Genomic DNA, 16,595 nt, shown 5'->3' with positions numbered 1-16,595 from the left:
CAAAGAAGAGAGTTCCCGGAGCTGGTGCCCCTCCACGCAGAGTCCAGACCAGCAGTTCTTAACCATTTTAGACTCGAGGCATCCCTGGTTACACAAAAGCCCCTTCAGAATCTCCTAGGTCTCCACTTTCCCTCATGGCTTGACTGCAGACAAAAATCCAACACAGCAAGGCAGGAGGGTTTGAGATGCATTGGATTCTTCTTGAAGATCTCAGGGTTGATCTTGTGAATCACCTGCAGGCATTTGCACAGCTAACCATGCTAATATTATAGAGCACTTAAAAAGATCTCACAGTGCCCCAGGCTTCCCCAGCTGAGAATCACGGCAAAACTGGACTGGTAGGATCTGCTAGAGGTCATAGGTATTCCAACCCCTGGCTCAAGGCAGGATCAGCCCCCATCTAAACCATCCCAGACGAGTGCTGATCTCATCTGTCCAGGGATGAGACTTACTCACAACCCACAGCCTGACTCATGAAACACCCTCCAGCTTGCCCCTGTTTATCTCCTGCTGCTACAAGATTAAAATCCATGCCAGAGATACCAGACAGAAGTCTGTGGCCTCTTTGCTACAGAGAAAGGTGGAAACCCAGAAACAAAATCAGCCACAGCTTCTGATCCAAAGCATTTGTGGAGGGTGGGAGGAGATATCCTGCCCAGTCAGAGGTGCAGGGATACTTACAGCTGGCTGTGAACAACTGCAGGGAAGCAGAATAGCAGGACAGCTGCCAGGTAGCAAATAGATCCCTCCATAGCGACTGCTTGGAGGGTCCAGGGAGGCTGGCTTTGCTTGGGCTATTTATACTATGGGCTCCCTGCAAACTAAACTTTTGTGCAATCAGCTGATTAGTTAATCAGTAATGGGTGTGGACCAGATCCTTCATCTGGAAGGAACTAGGGTGTTTTTCTGCAGAATACAACAGTCGCTTTGTCTTTTCCATGGGGGAGGAGAGGGGTGAATGTCAGGCCCTGGGGTTCTGGCTGTGGTCTGTATTCCTTACAGTATTAGCCAGCCAATCAGAGGGACTGGGATCTGATGGATCCCACATGTCAAGTCAGGTGGTTACAGATCCAGGACTCCTACTGCGTGCTTTTCTGCAGGAGAGCAAGTTGGTTAGAGTAGGGGAGGGAGTGGAAATTCATTGCTCTTGGCTCCTATCTTCTGCTCTGGGTGGGGTGTGGGTTCCAAAGGATCCTTTGCAATCATGTGGATCCCAGTTATCCCAGTATCCATGCCTACCATTGCTCCATTGTCTTGGAGCAGAAAGCAGAGCAGCAGAAGGGAGCAGAAAGCATGGGGCAAGGGAGCTCAGGGTTGGGGGCAGAAAGCATGGTGCTTTCTGCTCCCTGCTGCACCTGCTGTTCTGCTTTCTGCTCCCTGCCCTGTTTTCCCTGCCCCATGTGCTACTCTGCTTTTTACTCCCTGCCCTGCGCTCCCTGCCCCACATGCTGCTCTGCTTTCTGTTCCCTGCCCTATCTTCTGCTCTACTTTCTGCTCCCTTCCCTGCACTTTCAGGGTGAACCAGTTCAAGCTGACCATCTGGGTCAGATGCCTGCAGGTAAAAGTCTATCAAGGAGGCTTCAAAGGGTGGCAGGAGCTCCTAGCCAGGAGATGGTTAATGGAGGAAAGCAGGTTATCAGTTGGCTTCCCGTAAGCAGTGTGTGTTCCAAGCATTGGTATTTATATGGGAGGGGAGTCTGGACAATAACCAAAGACATCCAGTTGCAACATGTTTGCTTAAAACTGAGCTCTCAGTCATAGCAGGGGCCATCAATCTCCAGATGGCATTTATTTCACCAGGCCTGGCAGGAGGGGAGCAGTGAGAGCCAGGCCCAGGAGATGTGGTGGGCAAGGGCACTGAGCTGGCACCAGGAGATGGGGTCCCCTTCTAGGCTCTGCAGGTAACAACACCCTGGTACTGTATTTTCTCATATACAACGTGCTCCCCACCACAACAACTCCTGGAAATTGGAATGCACATTTACAGCAAGAAATGCATTAAAAGCAGTTGGGACCCTTATTCTGGGCTCTACCACTAAGCTATTTACTAAAGCTGGGTAAAAGCACCTAGATACTGCATTTTCATGTGTACACACAGACGGTGCATCTACACGTGTTTTACTGCTGAGTAGACTAATTAGCTCCACAGTAAAGTGTCATCATATACATGTGTGCCAGTATTAGAGGGCAGTAAATTTATTAACTCCACCATAAGATAGTACTGTTGGGGACAGTACTATCTTACAGTGGAGTCAATAAAGACAATGAAATGCACGTGGATGCAGTGACCATGGGTGTAAATTGCACCCGGTCAGCCCAGCCAGCTAGAGGCCAGACCCCCTGGCTCCCACCAGCCCTCTGCTACCCAACGCTGCCATGCGAAGCCCAGGGCTAACCCCCGCATACCCACTGCCAGCCCGGGCTCACCCTGCCCCTGCTCAAATTGCTGTTGTCCCAGGTGCATGTGTAGACGCTGCCCCTGGGAGCAGTTTATTTCAGCTCAAAGTGCTCCAGAGTTTATTGCTGCACCTTAATTGCACGTGTAGATGCACCCCCCACACTGTATTTTCTTGTAAATACATACTATTCCCTCCAAAAAGGCTGCTGGAAATTAGAATGCACATTCTATGCAAGAAATATGAAAAAAGCAGTTTCTATCACTTACTGGCCAAGGAAGGGCAGTGGATGAGGGTGCTGAGCTGGCATCAGGAAATGGGGACCTATTCTGGGCTCTGCCACTGAGCTGTGTACATCCTGATACCATATTTTCTCATATACACCATGCACCTCCCACTCCCCCCCAAAATTGGCTGGTGGAAACTGGAGTGCACATTCTATGCAAGAAATATAGGGAGAGCAGCTTTTGCCAAATCTCGGTTGGGGGGCAGGGGCAGCAGGTGAGGGCACTGAGTTGATGTCAGGAGATGGGATCCTATTCTAGGCTCTGCCAATGGGCTGTACGGTAGCTTTGGTATAACTGGGTCTTTCATCCTGCTGGCTTTTGCAGGCTGGTTAGCTCTGCTGTTACCATGTTTCCTTGCATATAACATATCTTTCCCTTAAAAAAATTGGGGTGTGTATTTTAAATGGCGAAACTGTTTTCTTCACAGGGAAAAAACCAAACAAAAACTGGGAGACATGGTACATGCCACACAGCTGCCAAGATGGCAGAGTCCTGTGTTAACCCTCTCACAGCCATAGCCATTAGCTCAGCACTGCAGCTTGTGCCTGAATCAGCCAATGAGCTACTGGTATAGGCGCCAACTTTTATTTTTGCTGGGGCGGGGCTAAGATGATTCCTTCCTGCTCCCGCTCTGGAGCAGAGATGAGCAGAGCCCATGGGGTGGATGGGGGCTGCTCGCTGTGGGCCTGGGGCTCCCTGCCTTGCTGCCCTCCCCCAGGAGCCCCACACCAGCCATGCCGCCATAATGAGATGCCTCTTGCTGACTTGGCATCAGCAGGGGACACAACTCCGCACCTCTGCCATCACTGTTGCCACTCTCACTGCTGCTTGGTGGGTAGGAGGTGCCTCACCATGAGAGTGCGGCCGGTGCAGGGCTTCTGGGGGGAGCTTAGTAGGGCAGGGTCCCTGAGGCTGCAACAGGCACATCCAATACACATCCACCTCCACTCCATTCACAAATCTGGGGGGCCCATGCCCCCCATGCCTTCCTCCTTGGGAGTGTCTGCAGTGGCAGGGCTCCCCCCCTTACCCACCCCCCTGCCCACTGCACTGGATGAGCCACCCATGGCTGTCTCACTCCCTGCCCTGGCCCCAGATCCCATGCACTGCCTTTCCTGGGAAGTGCCTCCTGGCCCAGCCCCTGCCCCACTCCCTCCCTTGCTGTGGGGGCCTCAGTCCATTCTGCCCCCACAGACTTACCTGCAGGCAGCTGGGGGAGCTGTTCTCTGCTGCTGCCTGGGGGTGTATTCCTGGCCATGTGCATGCGTGTGCATGCACACACGTGCAAGAGGTGAGCCCTGCAGGCTCGAACTCTGCCAGCCTCCAAGGGGAAACACACCATTTCCCCCACTTTTCTGAGGTGAACAGAAAACCTGGATCTGTGCATGATACTGGGAATCCGGGACAGATGCTGTCCCGGAGTCAGCCTGGGGCCAGGATTTGGAAGTCCCATTTTGGAATTGTCCTGGTCCTGCCCTATAAGTGGTCACCCTGCCCTCTTTCTGAAGGGGACCGGGGCCCTCAGGCCTCCATGTACTCTGCACTTATGGCTACTGGTAGGATCTTTGTGAGGCTTGTCGTGTGGAAACACTTTATTTACAGGAACTTTGTTTGCAGGAAAGAACTGTTTTGCTACTGCCCTTGGAAAGGTCAGTGTGTCTTCCTGGAAACACAGAGCATCCAGGAAGCACGGCATCCCAGGAGCAATCTGGGCAAGGCCGCTGGCATGAGGAACCCCCTGATGCCACACTTTCTGGATGCTCTGTGTTCCCAGGAGGACTTACTCCATGTCCCACCACTAGCCACAACTCTTGAATAAGTCTTTTTCCCCCTATGTTCTACTTTGCAAAAAACAAGGTGCCTGTTTCATTTGGGGAGTGGGTGGTAGACCAGGAAGTATGGTAGTTCCTCAGGCAGGTCATTTTCTACCCAATAAGCTTCAGCAGCTAACAAAGCAATTAAAACAAGCCAAGATCCTATGTTGCCTTATTCTTCTGCTTCTTCTCCTGGCAACAAGCTGTTTCCTTACTCACTGGCTTGCTCTTCTGGGAGCTAGTTAAAGGGCATTCCCTGGCAAGTTAAATGCTCCGCAGCTGGGCTCCCTTACCAGGCCCTGCTGCCCCTTCTTAAAGGGCCAGATCACCCTGTTAACGCTGTAGAGTTGCCAACTCTGCTTGGATCTGTTCCTAGAGGTTTCTGGAATGGCAACGTGCTGGCGATGCACAGTGTGAACATGCCCACATGCTTGGTGTATCAGTTACAGAGTATGGTGTGTAGACTTTACATCATGACATCAAATGCACATTGCTATTACATTTTAAAAACCCACTGGACTATTGTATAAATTGGATTCAATATTTAATATTTATTTTAATGAATGCCATCTTATTTCTCTTGTAGGTGACTTTCAGCATCTCCTGGAGATTTATATCTAATTCCAGGATATTCCAGGGCAATGCTGGAGGGTTGGCTAGTGGCTACCCTATAACACTGCCAAGCTGCTTTCCTGCTGTCTGCTTCTGGGCTAGTGACTCCATGGCCCCAACCTCTAGTTCTCCAAGCGTTTGTTCAGTAACTGGCACAACAAGGGCCTCATCTTCATTGTGGGGTGATGTCCATAGAGGTGGGCTGATGAGGGAGTGAGGTTTCTTGGGGGGGACCAGGCGAAAATAGAAGGACTTATTGTATCACTGGGACTTTTGTCTAATCTTACAGCACTTGCTCTGGGTGAGATGCTATAGTTTGGGGATTAGGTGCACTTTATAAAAGTACAGGTTCTAGTCCTGCTGGGGGGAACAGGCTCATACATACATGGATGTCTCTTCTGTTATTTGCAGATCAGTTAGTTTCTATTAGTAGAAATTCCACTATTATCAGACTTTTGCACTCAGGCTGATGAATATTCAACAGAAAGGGTAGACCAAATTCTGCACACCAGCAAATGAATATTCATTAGGAGCAGGAGGCAAATTGATGTTGCAGCCCAGCTAATGGAGAGTTGGGTACATGTGCAGACACACATGTACACACATCTCTATGCATATATACGCATATACATATGCATGCACATACTCATGTGCATAAAAGCTTTGGTAAGCATTGGTGGTTCAATGGTAGCATCCCTGCATGCTATATAAGAGATGTGGGTTCAATCCCCAGCCAATGCAGGTGCTCCAGCATGAGCACTGTGTATACCTCTTAACAAAAATGCTCATTTATTGCTTGACTTTCAAAAAAACAAAACAAAACAGACTTTCTAATGAAAAGATTGCAGAATAGGTCAGCATATCTTGATATTACTGATTCCTTTAGCTATGTATCTTGGCTTGTCCCTTAGGGGTTTGCATGGCTGAGCTTGTAGTCAAAATGTTGAGAGTTCAAGGCTGGGGGTGAATTCTAGCCCTGGGAAGAGGGTTTCTGGTGGCTGGGAGGAATTTCAAGGGGCAGGAGGAGCTGGATTTGCTTTGTGACTCAGACCCTCGAGTGCTGCACTTGCCCTGGGAAGGTTGTAAGTTTAAGCCTAGGTTGTGGGCCCTGGGAGTCAGGCTGGAAATGAGGCACATGAAATTATACTTGGTGGCAGTGTATAAGTATATTAAGACAGACAAGGTTCCTTGGGTGAATTTGATATCTTTTATTAGACCAGCCCAAGTATATTAAGGGCATACAACAGGACCTGAGAGAGCAGCTGTTCATCAAAGCCCCCAGGGGAGGATAAGACATAATGGGCAGAAGCTGACTGAGGATCACTTCAGGGTAGACATAAGGAAAAACTTCCATACAAGTTGAATGCCAAGGGTCTGGAACAGGCTCCCCCCAGAGGTGGTACAGTCACCCACTCTGGCTATTTTCCAAAAGCATGTTGATGCCCACCACGCAGGCATGCACACACACACGCACTTACACTCCCATAGACACATGTACCCACCCCCACAAACACACACACATACACAATAAGAGCCCGTTCTTGTCACAGCAAAGCCCAACGCTGTGTCCTAGGTACAGCTTAGCCCTTACAACCCCTGCCCTCCCTAGCCTTACAGCCAGGCCATGTTCGGTGTTGTACATCCATGACACAGTTCACCTCTTCAATCTTCCAGGCACAAGAGGGCCAGCCCAGCCCCGCAAGCCACTTCCTGGCACCGGAGCAGGCCTGACATCACAGGAGTGAAAGAGTTAACTTCACTTCTCCCCTCCCCAAGGGACCTTCCTGGCAGTGGCACAGGAATTACTATGAAGCTGGACCTGGATTAGCTTGGCCTCGAAAGAGACAGCCCAGGTCATGCACCGCCAGGCAGCAACCTCGGCCTGATAAGGAGCTCACAGGCTGCATCCACAACATAGCAGGGACAAGCTAGGGGAAGCCCCCTTCTCCATGAAATGCAGCCCTCCACCCCCTTCCCCTTGCCTCAGAGCCTCAGTGCCCAAGGAGCCAAGGTCAAAGCCAATAAGGAAATACCAAGTAGCTTCTCTGCTAGGTTTATTTGCATGCCTGCTTGCTTAATGCCACACCAGGTTTTTTTCAGGCCCGGTGGAGCAGGTGGAGTGGCAGTTGCTAGATTCCTTAGGTTGCGTGATGCCATATTTCTTTGCATACAACACAAGCCTTCCTCCCCCCAGTATCAGCCACCCCCTATCAGGATGCATGTATGAAGTGGCAAAGCTGATTTCTCTGCCTTCTGCTTTGATTCCTGGGTAGCAGCTACTGCATTGCTATTCAGGCAGCTAGGGGAGTCAGTTGTCTTCAGGGCTCATTGTTCTTTACTCCAGAGGTGTTAGCCATTGTCTTTTCTTTTTAACGGTCTTTGTGTTTAACTAATAGAACTAACTTTCTTCCAGCAATGCTGCTTTTTGTTAGCTGCTCCTGTCTCTCTCCTCCTATTTCACAGCCCTGGGGACCCTTGTTGGGTCTTTTTGTAATTTCCTGATCCACCCATGGAGGCCAAGCTACAGCAGCAGTTAGGGTTTCAGTTTTAGTTAAGCAGGATTTGGGGTGGGGGGGGAGCATGCTGAAGATGAGATTCTGTCCTTGCTCTATGTTGCCATAACTCTGGAGAAATCTTTACTTCTTCATTCTGCCTTTCAAAAAACAAGGTATACAGTATATTCTGGCACATACTGTATGCAAGAAGATATGGTAATACAATGCTTTTTGGCTCACCTTCCTGTGGATGTTTCTGCATTGAAGACAACTGTACCATATTTATTAGCATACTGCATGCACCTTTTCCCCAAACAATTAGTATTCCAGAATTGGACTCCATGTCTTAAGAGGGGGAAAGGATTTTCTGGCCAGAACAGCAGTGGCATTTCTATTCAAACAATGCTGAGGGTGTCAAGGGACTTCATGCATCATTAGATTCTGTTGGATTTCTGCTCATTGTTCTTCACTCCACAGGTGTGAACCACCCTCTCTCCTCTTTTAATGGTGTTCATGCTCTACTAATCCAATAATCTTTTCTTCAGCAATGCTGCTATCTGCATCTGGTTTCCCTCTTCCTATTTTACAGCCTCATACTGTTTTTATCCCTAGAGCTACCCATGGAGTCCAGGCTTCAGCAGCAGGTAGGGTTTCAGTTTTTGGCTGAGCTGCTGAGAATTCAGCTGTAAAAAGGGTTAAAAACTACAACTTTTGCTCACACTGGAAAGGGGGAGGGAATGAGCTGAGGGTAAGGCCCCCTATCCTTACTGAATGTGGCCCTAACTCTGGAAAAATCTTATTGTTTGTTTTACATTCAAGGTGTGTCTTATTTTGGGGGTGTATGGTATGCAAGAAAGTGTGGTATCCATGCTAGGTTTATACAAGCTTTACACTCGCTCAGCGAGTGAGGGTCATGTGGCACAGAGCTCATTGTGTGTTTACTCATCATGGTTTAAAGCCGCAACACTCCAAACTGAGCATGCTATTGCAATCCAGATAATTAGACACTAGGAGGTGACATGAATGTGCTTACTTTACCCGTTAATTACCATATTTACCCACATAGCATACCCTCCCCCCAACACATGCCTGGTTTAGGGAAGGAAAAATGAAGAAACTCTTATTTGAGCTGTTCAGCATTGCTTTTCATGCCCCTAATTATTGACAGCTATGTTTTTTGCGGGGTGGGGGGAGGGGAGAAGGCAGGTATAGTACGTGAGTGAATAAATGATGTCTTACTGGGGAAGTGGAAAGGACTGAGGAGCAGGCTGGGATCCAGGAAGTCTTTGGATGTGTCACCGCCAGTGTTTGCCCCCCCCTGGAGCAGTCGCACTGGGCCACCTGCTTCATCCCCAGAGGGGAGCCACTGGATTTAATGCATATCCCAAATGCCATCCAGGGAAAACAAGTAACACAGCTCAGGGCAGAGGGCAGGAAAAAAAAATCCTGGATTCTTGACTCATTTCCAACACCCACCCATGAGTCCTCCCTCCTCACTGCCCCCACACCCAACCCTCCCTGCTGGAAAGAGAACCAGGAGTCCTGGCAGCTGGCCCCTTCGCTTCAGCCTCTACCTCCTCCTTTCTGAGCACAGAAGAGGCCTTTTGTTTGGTCTCTCTGTGCCTGGCAACTCCCAGTGTTCAGTGTTCTCTCTCCCCGGGGCTTTCTGTGCCGGCAGCTCCCCAACCTCACCTCCATGGAGCAGAGAGGGAAATTCCAGTGCGTTGTTGACGTGGAACGTACATAGAGAAGCCCCCACCCCCGTGCACGACATCTAATCTCATGCCAGTTGGAAGGGCCCCACGATTACTTCATTGTTTACCTGCAGCAGATGGGAAATCAGCTCTCGGATTTTTCTATCTGGGAGGATTTGGATTATCTTCCCTGCCCCCAGATCTGAATCCAAAATATGAGCCTTTTTGGGGGCATATTTTAGGTAGAACCAGCCATGGGCTGATCTAGGATTTTGAAAGGGTGCGCAGGCAGGTGGCACAGTGCATCATCCCATATAAACACTACCCATTTTTCTTCAGTTTGAGAAACTAGCTGTTTTACTCATAGGCTAGGAGCCTAGAGCTAGATTATTCTATTTAAAATCAAACCCTACCAAATACAACTGCATTGAAATGTGCTCTGATTTGGCATCTTATATATTCAATTTAGAAAGACAGCCAGAGACTAGGCAAAAATAGCTCAAACGGGTGGATTAAGATTCATTGGGGCCCTGGGCCTGATCCCCTCCCCCCCATGGCCCAAGGTCCCCCCCACAACCTGTGCCCTGCCCCGCAGTCATGGGCTCTGTCCATAGGTCTGTGCTGGAGTCGACTCTGGGGGTACAGAGCTGCTGCTCACTGGGTGCACACAGTACAGACCGAGCTTGGGAGGTGACCGTTTGCTCCACCACAGCTCAGTCCAGCTGCAGTAACACTCGGCAAAAAGTGCCTGGCAGCCAGGGCCTGCTGCATCGTGTACGCCCAGCCTGGTTTGGCCACCGGTTTTGTTCGTGCCGAGGCAGGGGTCCCAGGGCCCAGGCCCAGCTGGTCCATGTGTTAATCTGCCTATAAGTGCAAATATAACATGTTGTTAGCCCCAAAGCCATTAGAGTTCAGTGTATGTCTCTCATTCAGATTTGGAAAACAAAATCTAGATTATGCAATTGAGATCAAACCAGATCAAATATAACTCTATTGAAACGTGTGCTCATTTTCTAGTTTATATATTCAGTTTAAAAAGACACAAGGAATCGGGCAAAACTAGTTCAAAGATAGTGTTTAGTGGATAGAGTTTGACGCATGTCTGTCATTCAGATTTGGACAACAAAATACAGATTATTCAGTTGAGATCAAACCAAATCAAATATAACTGCACTAGAATATGAGCTGATTTGCCAGCTTATATACATAATTAAAAAAGATAACCAGGAACTAGGTAATAATAGTACAAAGATAGTGTTTGATTAGTCCTGTGGCCATTAGAGTTCAGTGTATGCCTCTTATTCAGATTCATGAACAAAAATGTCACCTTCTTGAGTGTCTTGGCAGTGCCTCTAATACTTGCTGCCAGTCATTTCCACATATGAGTTAAGGTTCACCTGAGTTTACACAACCACACCTGTGTGAAGTTTTTAAGCTAGAACTGAAAACAGTTTGTAGGTCTGGGAAACAGAAGAGAGACATGGCCAAGACTGGGTAACAGACAGCAGCTTTGCAGAAGAAAGGGTTACTCCATTAATGTCAAGACCATTAAAAAGGAGAGAGGGTTGTCAACACCTGGGGAGTGGAGAGAGTAACAGGAATCACGGAGATGATAAAGAGCTGTGAAGTCAATGGACTCAGGCAACACTGATTAGAAATGCTGCTGTCAGTCCTGGGCAATAGGGTTTAAAGTCTGGGTGGAGCAGAAAGCAAAGTGGGATGTGACTACTTCAGTGCTCCCCTGAGATCACCCCTGGTACCAGACAATGACAATCCTGGCCCTGCTGCCTTCCCTGGTCCATGTCCTGCCCGGATGTCTCCAATCCCCTCCAAGGGCAGGTGCCATGGAAAACAGCTGCTGGAACCAGCCGTCAAGCCCAGGCCCTGCTCCTCTACAGTGACGAGGCAGCCAAAAGAACCCAGGCATCCAGGGGCTGCAGATCTCATTGTTACCCCTCCTTGGGAATCCGGAGGTGTCCTTCTCTGGCAGCTAGATGCCGCTCTCCCCACCCCCCTGAAGCTGGGAACCCAGGTGTCCTGAGCCTTCCAGCCCCTAGATCGTCTTGCAAGGAGACTTGTGCCCTGAGAGCTCCTAAACTCCAGATGAAGAAGAGTAGTGGATTTGTTTCCCACAGGCATCAATCCAGGTCTTCTCAAGGGGCAGTGTGGAGCTGAGCGCAACTCAGATCCACCTTCAGGCTGCTCTACATGGTGCTCCCATCCAACTGGGGCCTGGCCCCATCATTAGCCCTGCCTTTGGGCTGCATTGGCACCAGGCTGAGGACAGAGCCCCAGGCTGGTCCCAGCTAGGCCAACGAGATGTGACACTTAAAGAGGGGCTTGATGGGCTGAAGAGGCATTTTTAGCTCAGAATGCGCCAGTCTTTTCCCCCCCGGGGCACGTTCCCCTGTGACCTGCTGCAGAAAACTCTTATGGGCTGGGGCAGGTGAAGAGATCTCTCATTTGAATAAATCTGCTCAAATATATTATGCAAATAGATGAGGACTTCAATTCATTATGCACATATATACAAAGGGAAGAGGGAATGGAAGCAGGGGCAAACCCAGTGGCAACACCCCTGTGGCCTTATGAGCTGGGGTGGGTGGAAAGATGAGCTCATTTCCATAGATCTACTCCACTGTATTATGCAAATACATGGGCATAGTTGAATATATTATGTAAAAATAGGCAGAGAGGGAATAGAAGTAGGAGCAAAGCCAGTAGCAACATCCCCATGGCTTGCTAGAGGCAGCTCCTGCGAGCTGGGGAGGGATGAGCTCATTTGAATAGATCTACTTGAATATATTATGCAAACACCCGGGTATCGAACTATATTATGCAAAAATTATGCGACTATATCTGACTATATTATGCACAGTATGCTAATAAAGAGACCAGAATCCGGGGCAGGAGCAAACCCAGCAGCAACACACGGCTCGGCGACCCAAGCTCCTCCCCGGGGCGGCTCCAGCCCGGAGGAGGCGGTGGTGCAGGGACTACGAGCCCCGGCCTGCCCCGGGCTGGCGAGCGGAGCCGGCGCTGCAAAGCGGGGCGGGCTGGGCTCCGTCCCTCCCTCGCTCCATCCATCCATCCGGCCGGCAGGTAGGGCTGGGGAGGGCGCACACCCGGGCCGGGAGCCCGGCGCTGGGTGCGGTGGGGCTCGGCCATCAGCCTCCCCCTTGGCTGCTAGGGGGGCGAGACAGGACCTGGGGGTCCTGGGAGCAAGCCCGGGGATGATGCGTCCGGGAGGGGGTAGAAGCATCTCATCCCACCCTAGCTGGTTCCCAGCCCTCCCCCCACACCCCCATTTCCCCCTCCATGGACCCCATCACCCCTTCAGGTAGGGTTGCCAATCCTCCAGGATTGCCCGGGAGTCTCCAGGGGTTAGAGATCAATCCCCAGGAAATGCTGAGAGTCACCCAGAGAAAAATGATAGGGCATCCATTAAAATAAATACGAAATGTTGAATCTGATTTATACAGTTGTCAGGTTTTTACAGGGTTGTTAAATTGTAGTAGTAATGTGTGTTTGCCTTCCTGATGTAAGGTCATTAATGTCATTACATCATGTGATAAAACCTCCCAGAATAGATTCAAACAGAGTTGGCAACCCTACCTTCACAGACAAAGCGTCCCCTCTGGCCTCCAGATCCAACTGGATCCCTCTTTCCTCCTCCTGTGTCTCTCCCATTGCCTGTTGCTTCCTTGCTTCCCTGCTTTCTAGCCCCCTGAGTCTACTGTGGGGATGTCCCAGGCTTCTGGGTTTTGCTGCTTGGGGGGGTGTTAAGCCTCCCTCATTGGCATGGGGTGTGGGCTGTCTGCAACCCAGGGTGGAGATGGTGACTGGATTGTGTCAGTGCTGGGACTCAACCTGGGAGGGTCCTGGCTAGAGGGTTCCGCCTCTGCTCATGCTCAGATGGATGCCAGATTTGGGGTCACAAAGGAATTTCCCCCCCTGGTCAGATTGGCATGGATGTGGGGGGGGAGGGGGCCTGCCTTCCTCTGTAAAGGGAGTATGGCCTCTGCCTGGGATCTCTGGACTGTATATTAACAACGTTTTGCAGAAACAGGGCATTAGCTGGTGAGGTCCCCCTGCTTTATCTGTGGCAGGTTCAAGTGCGTGTCTGATGCTATGTGAGGGCCGAGGGTAGTTTAGCTGAGAGGGTGGACAATTGATTTGTCTGGGATGGTTTGGACAAGGCTGATCCTGTCTCAGGCAGGCGGTTGGACTAGATGTGACCTCTGGCGGTCCCTGCCAGCCCTGCTTCTCTGCGAGTGTGCATGCAGGACCTTGGACCCCTTCCCAATGACATTATACTGAGATCTTCTACTACAACGTGTTAGGGGTTTTTAAGCCTAATTCAGAGGCTTTGGGTGGTGGCTGCAGCTGAGGCTGGGGATGGTGACTGGGTCACGCCAATGCTCCTGCTGGGACTCAACCGGGGGGGGGGTCCTGGCTGGAGGGTCTTGCCCCTCTGCTCAGACTCAGACAGAAGCCACACTGTGGGTCAGGAAGGAGTGTTCTTCCCTGGTCAGATCAGTATGGACCGTGGAGGGTTGCCTTCCTCTCTAGTGGGGGCACGGCCTCTGCCTGGGATCTCTTGAGCATATATTAACACCCTTTTACAGCACCAGGATGTTGGCTGCCATGGCTCCCCTGCTTTCTGTGTGGCAGGTTCCAGCGTGATGCTTGGTGTCATGCCAGGGCTGATGGTCCTTTAATGTAAAGTTTAGATGACAGCTTTTTTTTTCCAAGGCAAGTGATTCTTCCCCCCTATTCAGCGCTGGTGAGGCCACATCTGGAGTACTGTGTCCAGTGCTGGGCCCCTCTCTCCAGAAAGGATGTGGCCAAATTGAAGAGAGCCCAGGGGAGGGCAACAAGACTGGTTTGAAAGGAGCAGGACTGATGAGGAGAGGCTGAGAGAACTGGGTTTGTTTTTTCTGGAGAAGAGTAGACTGAGAGCGGGTTTTAATAGCAGCCTTCAACTCCCTGAAGGGTGGGCACCAAGAGGATGAAGAGAGACTGTTCTCTGTGGTGGTAGATAAGAGGATGAGGAGCAATGGGCTCCAGTTGCAGCCAGGGAAGTTTAGGTGAAATACCAGAAAAAACTCTCTCCCTAGGAGGGTAGTGAAGTACTGGAACAGGCTACCCGGAGAAGTGGTGAAATCTTTATCTTTGGAGATTTTGAAAACCCAGGTAGACCAAGCCTTGGCTGGGATGAGACAGCTGAGGATGGTCCTGCTTGGAACAGGGGTTTGTACTGGGTGATCTCCAGAGGTTCCTTCCAGCCCTAATTTCCATGATTTTATGATTCATTTGGGATGGTTTGGATAGGGCTGATCCTGCCTCAGGCAGGGGGTAAGTCACTAGATGACCTCTGGACGTCCCTTCTAGCTTGATTTCTCTAGGATTTTGTGACTCTCACCATTTCTTAGGCTCTGCCTCCTCCTGAATAATCCCAGTCCTTTGCTTTCACCCCTTCCTCCCAAATCCCAGATCAGATTCTCCGTGAAGCCCCCATGATGCTTGGTTAAACCCAGGAGGTGACTGTTTAAGAACCAGACAACCAGCTTCATCTAATGGTTCTGGGTTTTGATTTACAGGCTGGAGGGCCACCTGAGTGGCAATTAATTGGAGAGGGATTGGATTTCTTAGGAGGTTCCCTTTGTTGGCAACAATCTGGTCACTGGGATAGAGGTAGACAAGCTTTCCAAGGCAAGGCATTGTTCATCAACTCTCACTTAAAATTCATTCAAACTCACCTTGGTTGTCTGTGGGGCAAAGTGTTAATTCAGAGTCTTCAGTGGGACAGTGAGTTTGTAGGATCCCAGGCTAAAAGGATCCCAAAAGGGATCAAAGGATTCTAAAAGGATCTGTAGGACCCCAGGCTAAAAAGGATTCCAAAAGGGATACAAGAATCTTAAAGGGGTCTGTAGGATAAAAGAATCCCAAAAGGGATCAAATGATTCTGAAGGGGTGTGTAAGGTCCCAGGATAAAATGATCCCAGAAGGATACAAGGGTCCCATATGGGTCTATAGGATCCCAGGCTAAAAGGATCTCAGAAGGAATACAGGGATCCTAAAGAGGCCTGTAAGACCTTCAGATAAAAAGATCCCTAAAGGAATCAAAGGATTCTAAAGGGATACGTAGGATTCTATGCTAAAAGGACCCCAAAGGGATAAAAAGATCATAGAGTCATAGAGACAGGCTGGATACAACCTTGAGAGGTCACATTGAGCCCAACCCCCTGCCTGAGGCAGGATCAGCTCTATCTAAACCATCTCAAACTAATCCATTGTCTAACCTCCTCATAAAACTACCCTCAGCTCTGACACAGGGCCAGACATCACACCCAAACCTGCCACAGAAGGCAGGAGGACCACAGTGGCCAACATCCTGCTTCTGTAAAAGGTGTTAAGACATGTTTGAGAGGTCCCAGGCAGAGGCCATGCCCCTGCTACAGAGGAAGGAACCCCCCCACTCCCCCCCCCAACCAGTCTGGACCAGTCTGACCAGGGCAGAGATTCCTTTCTGACCCCAATATGGCATTGGTCTCAGCCAGAGTGAGGGGCAAGACCTTCTAGCCAGGACCCTCCGGGGTTGAGTCCCAGTAGGAACATTGGCACAGCCCTGTCACCATCCCCAGCCTGGGCTGCCACTAACACCCCATGCCCCCCTGAAGCAGAAAGTGAGGGAAGGGGGCAACCAGCAAAGCCCAGAAGCCTGGGAAATCCCTATAGTAGAACACAGGCACTGTGACACCTAGATCATCCCTGACCAGTGTCTGTCCAACCTCTCCTTGAATCCCTCCGGTGATGGAGAGTCCACAGCTACCCTGGGTGTTGATTCCCCTGCCTCCCTGCTCTAACAGGAAAGAAGCGTTTCCTGAGTATGCAGGAGGCAGCGGGGAATAAACTGCCCTGTAGGAGGGACTGAGAGGGGTATTCTGGTGGAAAGGGGCTGCACAGAGACCTGACAAAGACTGGGGGCAGATTGGGACTCTACCTGGGATCCAGACTCTCCCTCGTACCCAACTCCTGTCAGCAAGAGATACTCCTTCCAAGTGATAAGGCTCAATAAAGAACCCAGGAGTCATAGTTTCTTTCCATCCTCACCCATAGCTCAGAATTAGAACCCAGGAGTCCTGCAATTGGGGTGCTGCTTTGCTCTGGGCCTCAGTTTGTCCATCCATAAAATGGGTGCAGTTAAAATTCTCTGCCCTCTGCTTTGGCCTGAGGAAAACCTTCAGGGTCAAGGGCACTAGGGGGCATTTACTGGGAGTCTGTGCATGGGGTT

The 16,595-nt window shown here is 50.2% G+C and overlaps 2 protein-coding genes across 7 annotated transcripts in view; one reads left to right on the top strand and one right to left on the bottom strand.

Moving 5' to 3' along the window:
- C3 (complement C3) overlaps positions 1 to 817 on the bottom strand; it is a 62,215-nt gene extending 61,398 nt beyond the window's left edge. The window contains exon 1 of the mRNA XM_006023345.3: positions 682 to 817. Coding sequence (XP_006023407.1) covers positions 682 to 752 — 71 coding nt within the window. The 5' untranslated portion in view covers positions 753 to 817. The remainder of the gene's footprint in view (positions 1 to 681) is intronic.
- Positions 818 to 12,249: 11,432 nt separating this feature from the next.
- The window catches only part of LOC102382142 (retinol dehydrogenase 8-like), an 11,915-nt gene continuing 7,569 nt past the window's right edge, over positions 12,250 to 16,595 (top strand). For 2 of the 6 annotated variants that reach the window (XM_025203999.1, XM_025203996.1), the window contains exon 1: positions 14,863 to 15,013. In XM_025203999.1, the coding sequence (XP_025059784.1) occupies positions 14,878 to 15,013 (136 nt within the window). In that variant the 5' untranslated portion in view covers positions 14,863 to 14,877. Of the gene's footprint in view, positions 12,401 to 12,516; positions 12,551 to 12,601; positions 12,639 to 14,862; positions 15,014 to 16,595 lie in introns of those variants that run through there. The other 4 variants (XM_006023344.2, XM_025204000.1, XM_025203998.1 and 1 more) reach the window with 4 other exon arrangements.

Source organism: Alligator sinensis, unplaced genomic scaffold (assembly GCF_000455745.1).
Source record: "Alligator sinensis unplaced genomic scaffold, ASM45574v1 scaffold707_1, whole genome shotgun sequence".
NCBI classification, from domain to species: Eukaryota; Metazoa; Chordata; order Crocodylia; family Alligatoridae; genus Alligator; species Alligator sinensis.
Note: the sequence above shows the minus strand (reverse complement) of the source record. Positions and strands in the feature narration are given on the sequence as shown.